At 39.6% G+C, this 13096-nt stretch overlaps 1 protein-coding gene across 1 annotated transcript in view; it reads right to left on the bottom strand.

Moving 5' to 3' along the window:
* LOC124257305 (transforming protein p54/c-ets-1-like) overlaps positions 1 to 9968 on the bottom strand; it is a 46604-nt gene extending 36636 nt beyond the window's left edge. The window contains 3 exon segments of the mRNA XM_046691340.1: positions 2170 to 2305; positions 9151 to 9264; positions 9638 to 9968. Of these exon segments, the coding sequence (XP_046547296.1) occupies positions 2170 to 2305; positions 9151 to 9261 (247 nt within the window). The 5' untranslated portion in view covers positions 9262 to 9264; positions 9638 to 9968.
* Positions 9969 to 13096: the final 3128 nt, after the last annotated feature.

Raw genomic sequence — 13096 nt, 5'->3', positions numbered from 1 at the left:
TGAGAGGATACTGGTGGTGTCAGATCACTGGGAGGCTAGGGTGGGGTGAGGATACTGGTGGTGTCAGATCACTGGGATGCTAGGGTGGGGTGAGGATACTGGTGGTGTCATGTGTCAGATCACTGGGAGGCTAGGGTGGGGTGAGGATACTGGTGGTGTCAGATCACTGGGAGGCTAGGGTGGGGTGAGGATACTGGTGGTGTCAGATCACTTGGAGGGGTGAAGGTACTGGTGGTGTCATACATCAGATCACTTTTCAATCCCAGCTTTCATAGTTTTACCATAAAACTTTCATAGCCAACATTAAAAAGATTATCTTAAATATCTTAAACTAACAGCTCTTAGTTACAATCAAATCATCAAATGATTGCATTCTCAAAGGGCACAAACATGCAAACATTTACTTAGAGTTCAAACAATTCAAAAACCAGATAACAAGATCACAAACTACCTCAGGGCTAACATCTCTTTGAAGACAAGACAGCTCTACTATGTTTTAAATACATTATGAAAACATCATTTACATGCAGCTAAAGACATTTCTTGATTTGTCACATCTACTTTGAATACTAACCCCAGGGGATCTCACTCTCTACAAGATTTCTGTGTTCATTTCAACACATGTATCAGTCTCTCTTAAGATACAAACATATTTAATGAGATATTGATGTACAAGTTATACAAGTACTGCCTATCTATTGACCTCAGTTTCAAGGTTGTACAGTATGGTAGGATGTAGTTCTCTTTTTCTAGAATGTAAAAGTAATTCTGCATAACTTTGCATAATATTACCAAATTGAAATCTGTGTACTTCATTAGCACAGAATTATTAATGTTTCTTAAATTGTTAGGATTCTAACGCTTCAAATCAGTGACCACTTTATTCAAGTTTCAAGGTTTGCCTATCGATTAAACACATCTGAAGTTGCTTTGAAAACAAGTGACATGTGGCTGGTATTCTTGCTGTGTCAACAAAGGTGTCCTAGTTTGAAAATCTTTGTTTGTCAACAAATAGGTTTGCGCAACAAAAGAAACCCTATGAAGCAGTGCTGACCGCCTTGTTCTAACATCAGCCTTCCTTGTCTCCACCCAACCCAACTATCTGGGTCAATCATAGAAAAAAGCATGGAGCAACACAGTGGGGAGAGACAGCAGAAAATACCCCCAGCAACATTATGTATCTAGTACTTCCAAAACAATCAAAGTAAACACTCTATCTGTTGGTTTCTCCGTGCTAAAATTAGGCAAAGAATTTAAGGATAAGCCTGCCAAATCGGTTGATCTCTCTGTATATTCAAGAACAGATTTGGGGTTGATCCTCTGCAAAACTTACAACTGTGCCAAATCTTAAGGAGAAAATACTGTTTTGATGTCTATATTTAACCCTCTCTGAGGACTATATGTATGTGACTGTAACAGACAGGTAGTAATCAATACATGCCATTCAGGTTTCAGTGGGATAACTTAACTACAAGGTAACAAGAGGACTTCACTTTGTCACCAACGGCTGCTACATACAGGTACAAAGTGTAGCAATCACCTGCTGCCCTGTAACCCACCTGGTGGAGGGGTCCGGTGGAGGTATCTACAAGTAGATGTACATGACCCTCCTACCATTCCTTTACTGAAAAAATACCATGCACACCAAAGCTCTGGATGTGGGATTGCTAAAAAATACTTTAAATATCTCTACATGAACACTGCAGCCATGATAAGACAAAATTATTTGGCAATTCATGTAAAGAAAAATTAATTTGTGCAGGGTTTTTGACACAACGCACAAATGTACACAAAAATATACAGAATGGACGCAAATAAAATTTCACTGCGTCTGTCTGGACCCACAATATCATTCATTCACTGTGCCCACAGCACATCTATGACTGTGTTAAGTGTTTGGTTGTTTCTTTCAGAGCAGTTACATGCATCATTCCATCCATCAGTCCACATGATTAGTGATTCATTCCAGGCTCTAAAGAAATTATAGAAACATACAGTTCTCTACACCGTTACTTCACAGGACCCTCATAGTGCCTGCAAGCACCCTTCAAACTAATACTTGTCTAGCATGGGGGTCCCCAGAACACCCATTTTTGTGAGTCATGGTAAAACCCTGCTTGTGTATTGCTGTGCTTAGATGTTGATTTGATATTGACTGTACAAACTCACCAAGACTTTCATCTGAGAGATCAGATATGGACGGAACCTTCTGCAGTGTTGGTACCCGGCGATCTTCATGAGAATCAGAGGAAAACATTGTTTGAAGGCGGCCAATTTCCTTTGTCAGCTTTGGATCGTAGGTTACCTTAAAAAAACATAAACTCAGTTAGACATCATGATTTGTAAGCATCAATATAACAAATGTTCCATGTCTAAGCAGTTTTACTCAGACAAGCTCAATCAGCTGGTAGAAAGTACGGTTAGAATTTCTTCAGACTGGCGAAATTCTGTATGCACTAACTGTCCTGAACAAGAAAGGCCCTTAAAATGGCAACGTTGGAGGCACCTGAGTAAATTAATAAACTTAGTGAAAAAGACGTGAGATGATTGGGGGGTGAAGCTGATTTCAAGAGCATCACGATGACCATATCTCCGTCTATTAGAGACTTGCTTCTATTAGAGATCGGTACTCGCACCACAAATACTGTACTCTCATCTCCAGTATATGACATTTCATTTCAAAGGTCTTTGTCATGTCTAACCATGTTTGAAAATGAAGTACTAGTGACGGACGGAGGAAACCTGGAAACGCAGTACTGATACTGAACACGCCTCTCTAATGGGTGCAACTAAACTTGAATGGATTTACCGATACTGCAATTCAAAATTATGCACTGAACTAGTACAAGTGTGCTCTATTACATGTAACATTTTTTATCAGTAAAAACACAGAATGTGTTTAATTAGAGATATATAGATAACTCGATTTCTGCATTAACTATGAAGAAAAGAGGGACAATTATTTCGGGATTACCCACATGGTACCATTGCTCCTAATTTCCTACAGCTATGTTCACTGGTCATTTGGAATTGCCAAAATACAAAGAGACTAAGTATCATTGGCTGAAAGTTATTTTGAATATTCCGAGTGTATACATAGAGAGAAATTTCACCTGAGAGACAAATTCAGCCTGGCTATAAGGTTGGAGGTGTTTGCGCCTCCAACGAATAAAGCCCAAGTACAACCTGCTGGATGTCACTCATGGTGTGTTCTCATCACCGGCAGATCGCACTTACATGTGCTGTAGTTGTACCACTGACAAATGGGAGTTTTCTCTGAAACTTGCTGAAATCCGCGCAATAATAATCATGAACAAATTCACCTAAGTAGGCTAATGTCACTTGTAGAACTTGTGTTAAATTTCATGATGTTGTACAATCACTTTCCATCACCACCCTGAAAATGAACTGTCTCATCCAGCCCTTGGCAATGAAATGTGTCAATACAGCAAGAAACATGATAAATGGTGGGGGTCGTAATGGTGTGTTTGTGAGAGATTACAGCAGCTACGCTAATCATTAAGGACAGCTATTAGTGGTCCTCTAACGAGCAAGTTGCGTGATTCTTACCTACTGCACTTCAACCACCAAGAAATGTTGTCAAATGAGGCAGAAAATCTCATATCTCTCAATCTTGAGGTGGTTACCTAACTGTACTTTCCATTGAAACAATTCCTTATTCATTTCATCCCCACATCTGCTCCCAGCTGACCGTTTCTTAGTGTCAGCTATGCCCAGGATAAGAGATCATTACCAGAATGTAGAAACAACACATACATGTATGTCTCTGATTCAACTCCAGGCCTCTCACCTTTTGAAAACCAATATTGTGTTGTATTAATGATACAGATAGCTCTTTTATCTGTAGAATGAAGGGGACAAAGCGCCCCAAGGACTTGGCCTTTCTTACACAATTAAGGCTGAGAAATACAAGTGACATCATCAGTATCAAACATATGTATGAGACTGAATCCCAGGTCTGTGATTGGCTTGTCAAGTATGTGACCTGAGGTCAGATAATGAGAGACTACTTTCCCGACTGTGATTTATTGATAAGTTGGTCTTGATTTGCACAAATTCGCTTACAACTGTGTCCAAAGTTTACAGTTTTAGAGAATTAATAAATGTCCTCTGGCTTTAACTATGCATCATTATGTTCTTCATCTTGATGATCTACAGGTAAGACAGACACCTTGTGTGAAGGGTCCTGCTACGTGGGTCCATCAAAAGGTATGTAGACTAACTGTATTCTTGATATCCAATGTTTGAAAAGCTTCCATTTTATTTTGAAGGAAGTCATATCCAAAATTTCACATATGTGGGTAATGTGACTAACGAGATATTAGTCATCACAACACATTTGGGTATAATATTGCTAACAAAACTGCAGAAAATGAAAAACGATCTGTCATTTGGTACCTCTTGGACAATGGTATGCCCTCAGAGTATATCATATGAAATATGTTCAGTATACGATTGGATGACTTCCCGTCATAATCAATAGTCAAAGATTTGGATTGCTTAATTTATATTTAGTTGAGAGCTGTTTTTTAAGGACACCCCCATTTCAATCTTCCTAAAACATTGTGTCCAGATATTCAAGCTGGTACTGTTTACAATATATTGTGAGCTGACACTTGTGTGACCATTCAGTGTTTAGTTCGAACACTTGGCATCATGTATGAATAAGTGAAAACATTAGAATAATTTATGTCCTATGATTACGTCATCTGAAAGGGGATGGGTAGAGTCTCCAAAACAGGCTCTTTCAGTCAACATAAAGGGGGGAGTCACCTTAACAAGCGATTGTAATTTCAAACTGCTTTTCTATGAACTTTTATATATAAGTGTGATTCTAGGGGACGTCTATCAATCTCAAACACACAAAATATTTCTTGCATATTTTGTTTCCTGAAGTTTTTTATGCATTTATTGTAGATTTTGCGTTTTTTGAGGGTACCAAGATAGAAGGTCAAACAAAATGGGGATCGTGAGACTGGAACATAGCAAAACCAAATTGCTTGAGCTTGACAGATAATATGTAGTAAAATAAAACATAAAAATAACTGCATTTGTATCGTTTTCTTGGTGACTCTACATACTTTTTGATCGCCCCTTGTAGTTAGTTAAAGGTAGAAAGCAGTGTGCAAGTGTGCCTGTCAGACTGTATTTATCTCACAACTTGTAGATACATCTTGAAACAACTCATTGGTATTTAAAAGACACTTGTGTTGTAATCTCTCTCTATCTCAAATATCAGCAGCAAAATATTGTCAAAAGGGTTAAGATGAATATGCAAAATGAATAATAGGATTTCCTTGACAATAAAACAGAACACATGGACAGGCAGAAGTCAACACCCCACAAGATAACGCGAGACATAGATCATAATACAAGATATGGAATATTATATCAGGTCTGAAATGATAATAAATTAACAAAGGGTCGGTGACATTTATCAGCCGCCAGTCACTTTTAGCATCAGGTAGAATGTTACTATGGAGCACATTGTTCTTGTAGAACAAAACAAAAATATATACAATGTATTTAACCCAGGAGTAGACACTGACTTGTCAAACTACACTTCTGTAGTTTACACTAGAGGTAAAGAAGGCCAATCAAGTTGCTTTAAGTAGTCGTGATTTCTGTTACAAAACAAAATAAGTGACTTGGTAGACCAATTGCTTGCTCAGGATTTTGTATGAGATCATTAATGAAATCATTAATTAACTGGGGTAAAATTGGTTCAATATATTTCAATCTGTGAAAGACTGTAGCATAGCTTCAATGTTGACAAAAATAAAGCCAAAGACAAGAGACAATCTATGCTAGATTTGCATGGGTTAGTTCTGCACATCACTAGTTATAAGTCACATCAACAACTATGACCACCATAGGAGACAGGTCCATATACAACTGCACCAACTTTCAAGCTCACTCTTCTCCCTGGCATTGTCCTACCAAAGGCAGGTATACAGTTGGAATACTATAGTCAGCCAAACTTTCACTTTGTAATCTGTAATTTCAAAATACAATAACAACAAAGAAAGTATTTGCTTCTACCGTGACATGGTAGAGAAATTAGCAGTTTCTATGAAAGGCGGTTATTTTGTTTTGAATTGTCACTCAACAGAATCAAGTTTCAAAATTCATGATAAAATCATCATGTTCGGAAATTTGGGGATTCTCATATCCATAAGAAATTGAAAAGTCAACCAAAAGTTCTGAAAAGACATTTGGACATGTTTAAGTATACTTCAACTTTTCTCTTAGTTATTGGTGTAGACTTTCGGGTATGAAGTCTCTTCAATATCCACAAGCATGTTATGATAATGGTAAATTTAACCGAGTCTCAGGTGTTCTCAGGTGTTCATGTATTGTGTTTATGACAGGGCTCTACTATGCCTGGATTTCACAAGATTCAGAAATTATTAGCAATAATAGCATGTTTTCCCAAATATGTAAAAATATCCAGTTTCCAAATTGGCATGCTAGCCATTAGGGAATAAGTGACATCTCTTGTCATATTAACTCTAATCTTTGCTGGGGAATGAAAAGTATAACATGGAACTATTTACCCAGAAATATTTATTGCGCATATTCTGTATGTTTTGATTTCAGTCTCACATATTAAAGATAAATAAGTTGAGGTTTGACCCCAATAGTGAATGTAATAAACTATTGAGTTCAAAATGTGCTCACAGCAAATTGTGGATGAATTTTACTTTGTACTGGCGTGGCCATTATAGAAATTAGACTAACACTTATTCATTTAGGACTTTAGCACTGCAAATAGGGTGGGATGGAAGGGAAATAATGCCATTCAGGGACTGTGAGACAGACTACATAGAAATTTAAGAACTGAGTTTGTGGACCGAAACTTTAATGTACTAATGATAAATTATATCAATTATTGTTGTTGAACAACAACAAATATATCAGCAAACTGGCCTTGTTTCTCAAAAAGTAAATCAATCTAATTGTGAAATCCTGTAATCTTTCATGTTCAAATCATTTCAGTGTATATCTAAAAGCTTTTGGACAAGAGCCCTATACACAAATAAACTTATCTTGTCTTGATAGCACCATTACTTAAATATTCTGACATTTATATCATCTCCAGAAGTGAACAAGTATGCAAGATATCTGTATTTTAGGAACATGACATTGCAAAGATTGAAATTATGTGTATGATTCAGATATTTATGGAATATATCATTAGACAAAAAACAATTCTAATTATTGTTCAGAAAATATAAATGACCATGCAGTTTTCCTATTAGGAACATGATTTCAATAATGTAAAAGTAAAATGTCATAACATTTATGCCATCTGTGCATGTATTGTCTAATTAACTGTTTGAGGTTGCATAAAAATCTTATTTTCATTTAGTAGTTGATCATGTTAACTCATGGCCAGTAAAATTAACAATCAATCCCAACTATCTGCTTGTATCAGAGAAACTGCACAAATCCCAAAGGTGGTAAAAAAATGTCACATAGCAGGTGTCTACATTCTCTTTGTTTTTCTCATTTCAGCTGTTTATTTTCCAAGCTCACAAGGCCAAATATGTCAAATAAAGGTCCGTCTTGAGGACTGAGCTGAACATGCTGAATATGTGTAGACCTCGACCATTGTTTGGCACGCTGAGTTCCACCTAGACAATATTTACGCCCATGCCGCTAGGATGCTAACTTTGCTCTCCGTGCTTGTGCCAGTTTAATCAATGTGTTTTAGGAAGCGCTGCACAATTGTCTTCTGTTGGCAGTTATCTGGCTCTAACCCTCCACCAGATAACGGTTTTTCGATCAGGCTTTTAACATGCTTCCATATACATGTGCATTACCTGGTAAAAGTAGGCAATGGATGTTTAGGTGATAGAATGTCAAAAGGAACTTACACATCAGGCATTTTGTATGTAGGAGATTAACATGGAGGTCTCAATTATAGAAGGTACCCTGGCCACAAGACGTAGTTTTGCCATTAAGCACATGAAAGACTTCTCCATTACCAGGTCACAACTCTCAATCTTGACTTAAAGTTAAACATATGAAAGACTTCTCCATTACCAGGCCACAAGACGTAGTGTTGCCATCAAGCACATGAAAGACTTTGCCAGGTCACAACTCTCTGTCTTGACTTAAGCTTATGAAAGATTTCTCCATTTAATACCAGGTCACAATTCTCAATCTTGACTTAAAGTTAAGCATATGAATGACTTCTCCATTACCAGGTCACAAGACATACAATTTATGTACAAAGTAAGTGACCCCCTTGTATGTCACATACAAAATCAATGACCTCCCAGTTCCTATAATTTTTTTATATCTTTATGCACAAAATTGCTATCACCCCCACCACACCCCCACAAGTATGTATGTACAAAAGTGGTGCCCAATTGAGACACAAGATGAAGATCTTGACATCAAGCCCACGAATGACAATCCATAAGCAGGTAGTTATGTGCAAACCACATACACATGTATTTCTTAGGTCACATATAAAACCAAATATCACAGGAGGCAAGTCAAACCAGCTAACAATTTTAGTAAGATATGGACAGTGATCATCTGACAAAACCTGAGTAACAGAGATTATTACCTAAACTCTGGTCACTGCATATGTACTACTCACGTACGTAAACTAAACAAAAAGAATGTGTAAATCACTGTTTGAATAAACCTTGTAAATCAGGGATGAAAAAAAAGATAAGGGAAGAAATATTTTCTAATTCCACTATATTCTCCTTTAATACTTTCACACATAAGGATAAATAAACACAGGTGGACAATAAACAATTTGATTCACTTAGTGCCCTAATTTGAGCATAAATTGCATTCACCCAAATATGACTGATCATACCGTTTCAAACTGGGTATGCTTTTCTGAAATCAACCATAGGTTGAGAACTGTTCCCATGTTCTGTGACCCATTGATACATTGTCTCCTCTCGACTTGCTGTCAAGAGATGTCTAGCGACTTATAGAAGCGTTCTCATTAATTCAGCACCGCGGTTATTATGTGCAGGCCATTCAATATAGCAACAAAGCGAACCTATTCAAGCGCGCACAGCTTCATTCATCGGGACCCCAGCTTGAGTTTATGAATGAAACAAGTTTCTCAGAACGAGGCTAGAAGTTCATACCTACCTTCGCAGATCGGGCGATGGGTTGCCCTGTGAATTTACGTTTCTTTGACTCAGTGGGGAAAAACTCCACGTTTTCCATTGCATAGTCAGGCTGATAAAGTTCCAATTCCATGATCTAAAACCAATGATAATTCCATGTCACGCTGAATTTGTTACATGTAAGCAATCGGGTATATTTCCATTCATCTTCTACTACGCCATGTTGAAATATGATACGGCGATTTCTAATTCATAACGACCTGTACTCATGGCTTTTATAAGATACGTAAATTAATACACACAAGACATATGTATAAGTGACAAGAGTGCGTATATTGGATCTGTAAAAAATGATAATGGCTAGCGAATATAGATGACACGAGTTAATTCGAAGGCTTTCATGTGAAGAATGAGCAACATGTGCATGTACACGCGTCTGGGTATTTGAATGCAGGTGATTTAATCGTGTGGATGACTACATGGCTAAGAATGGTGGTCACGGTACTCACGGGGGTAGGACAATTCCCTGTCTGACTTGTAGCTTCACAACAAGCAGCCTCTGCCGCTTTCTTGTGACTCGGTCGAAATAGGTCAAGCTATCCAAGACCTTCTGGATCGCGTGAGAACACTGAAATTATCATCCACATGGACAAAATATTACTCCAGGAAGATTTCTGATCTGCCACAGTGAATAACCATTGATAGTATTCCTAGATGAACGCCAGATAGATGTAGAGCAATCACAACACGCAATCTAATAGCTCCTTCCGCGATCTTTTCTTCCGTAATATCGGAAAGGGTTAGAGATTTGCATCACATGAAACCTGTTGTTTGTGGATTAACAACATGGCGCCCATTGGCTAACAGTGTTTACTGGGGAAGAGGTGACCCCGGGGTCAATCTATTTTCATTGGCTGTTGGTGTTTATCCTGAGGTCAGTGGGCGGTACTGACCTGAGAAAACAAGTGCCCGACGCTAAACACAAAGATATTGGGGAACCCCGCGAGGTGTCACAGACAAGGGCTGATATGCAAGTTTTAGACAGAATTGTTTATTTTGCAACTGTACACATGTAGTGGTACATGTTTTGAGACGGGTGCTATTTAGAGATGATCAATTTGCACAAAACAATTTAGACAATCGCCTCAAGAAACCTCAAGATAATTTAAATGTCACACAACTAGGATAATGTCCGCCCGTCAAATCCTTGCCGACCTTAACAATATTTTCGTACAGTTTTCTGATCAGCTATCAATGACAAAGCTTTGGGAAGCTGTGGATAATGTCTGCTTCATTTGATTAACATGTAGTTTTCAGCAAACACAAATTACGACACACTGATTGATCTATGGATGGATAGATACGACTATGAAGAATATACAAGTCTTTTTGTACAGTTACAATATACATCATTACAGGAAAATACTTTCGAGATTTGTCAATATCCGACCACAGATACTATTGTTTAGGTGGTGCTGGCTTCTTGAAATAGTTCATATCTCAGATGTTCAAACACAGCCAGGGTCCTGTAAAAATACACGCATATCGTTTTGGACCAAAGAGTCCGTGGCCACCTTAAGTCTGACCATCTTTTTGACTGCCTCCTGCCACCAACGTGAACTGCATGCGACCTATTTTATCCCGGAAGCCCCACGGCGACACAAATAGAGTGACTTAAATGGTGGTTCAAGACGCGTGGCTTTTCGGGCCTACACACTGAAGAATACTGACTACAAAATTGCCCCCTTCTAGTTAGGGAAACGCCCTTAAACTCTGATAAACCCTTTATTTTACGCGTTTCATGGGTAATATTTTGTAAGTTCCAGTCTAACGGATAGAAGTTATACGATGTATACATAAAACAGTTCACGAGGAAGTTGCTTAGACTTGCTAGTTGTTATTATGTTTATCTCAAAACTAGCCTGAACGTAATTTCACCTAATATCGAGAGCGGGGAGGGTGGTAGGGGTGTTGAGGATATATAAAAAATCCAGCCATATCACAGAAGAGGACAAAAATGATGATATCACGCATGGTATTCATGTAGGGATTCGAACTCGGGTCTTAAATTCAGCGTGTAATGAGCCTGATAATTGTCTTATAAGAAATGCTGCCAAGAAAGTTATATATAATAATTCACTATTTGAGTTGTTGACAATTATATTTCCGAATTCGGCTTCATGCCGGCAAGGGCTCCAATTCAGCTCGTAACAAACCAACATCTGTACTGGGGTCTGAGGTTAAACCCGCATGTCAGCCCGTAAACAGACCAACATCTGTCCTGGGTCTGAGTTTAAACCTGCATGCCAGCCCGTAAACACACCAACATCTGTACTGGGGTCTGAGTTTAAACTAACATGCCTGCAGATGGAAGGGCGGGCAATGGACGCTTTAGCACTCCCCCCACAAGACGGGCGATGGACGCTTTAGCACTTCCCCGACAAGACGGGCGATGGACGCTTTAGCACTTCCCCCACAAGACGGGTGATGGACGCTTTAGCACTTCCCCCACAAGACGGGTGATGGACGCTTTAGCACTCCCCCCACAAGACGGGCGATGGACGCTTTAGCACTTCCCCGAAAAGAGGGGCGATGGACGCTTTAGCACTTCCCCCACAAGAGGGCCGATGGACGCTTTAGCACTTCCCCGACAAGAGGGGCGATGGACGCTTTAGCGCTCCCCCCACAAGACGGGCGATGGACGCTTTAGCACTCCCCCCACAAGACGGGCGATGGACGCTTTAGCACTTCCCCGACAAGACGGGTGATGGACGCTTTAGCACTTCCCCCACAAGACGGGGGAAAATAAGTGACTTGGTAGACCAATTGCTTGCTCAGGATTTTGTATGAGATCATTAATGAAATCATTAATTAACTGGGGTAAAATTGGTTCAATATATTTCAATCTGTGAAAGACTGTAGCATAGCTTCAATGTTGACAAAAATAAAGCCAAAGACAAGAGACAATCTATGCTAGATTTGCATGGGTTAGTTCTGCACATCACTAGTTATAAGTCACATCAACAACTATGACCACCATAGGAGACAGGTCCATATACAAATGCACCAACTTTCAAGCTCACTCTTCTCCCTGGCATTGTCCTATGCACTTCCCCCACAAGAGGGGCGATGGACGCTGACTACATATCTTCAGACGCTTATGGCAAAGAGAATGGGGTATACTCCCAACAATGAAGCAATTACACGCACCTTCTGCGTACATGTCAGTTTGTTGTTCTGGTGTAGGGACTCATCACGGGATCTCCAGCAGGTTTGATAGGAGATTGCCGATGCCAGCCAAAATAGAGTCAGTTTAGTTTTACGCCGCACTCAGCAATATTCTGGAGTCTGGACCAGACAATCTAGTGATCAACAGCATGAGCATCGATCTGCGCAAGGATGACGTGTGTCAAACAAGTCAGCGAGCCTGACCACCCGATCCCATTAGTCGCCTCTTGCGGCAAGCATGGGTTACGGAAGATCAATATTCTAACCCGGACCTTCACGGGTATTCAAAATAGACATGACGGCTCCTTCACATTGTCCACAGAGTTATGGATATCACTCGGCGCACCCAGAGCTGGATTCATATCTAATGTGATATGATATGACATATTAGGATGTATGGCTTGCTCTATCATAGTCTCCCTTGCATTATGAGATCCAGGCCAGATTTCCGACAGCACCGACAGCCAAACCTCCACGTACATGCAGGATTTGTCAGAGGCGATCCGTATTCGCTCTATCCATGCTGTCAAGTTAGCATTTCCAGTGCCGCTGGAGTTTCATCCACATTCTACCCAAACACATTAATCGATGGTATTTGGTGTAACCCACACCGGCGTTCAGTGGATAGGCCAAGCACTGCCCACCTCAGACTCGTGGAGATCCGGGTTAGAATTGAACTTCAGTAACCCATGCTTGTCGTAAGAGGCGACTGACGGGATCGGGTGGTCAAGTTCAGTGTC

Source organism: Haliotis rubra, unplaced genomic scaffold (genome assembly GCF_003918875.1).
Source record: "Haliotis rubra isolate DU_JTF1 unplaced genomic scaffold, ASM391887v1 Scf657, whole genome shotgun sequence".
In the NCBI taxonomy this organism is placed as follows: Eukaryota; Metazoa; Mollusca; class Gastropoda; order Lepetellida; family Haliotidae; genus Haliotis; species Haliotis rubra.
Note: the sequence above shows the minus strand (reverse complement) of the source record. Positions and strands in the feature narration are given on the sequence as shown.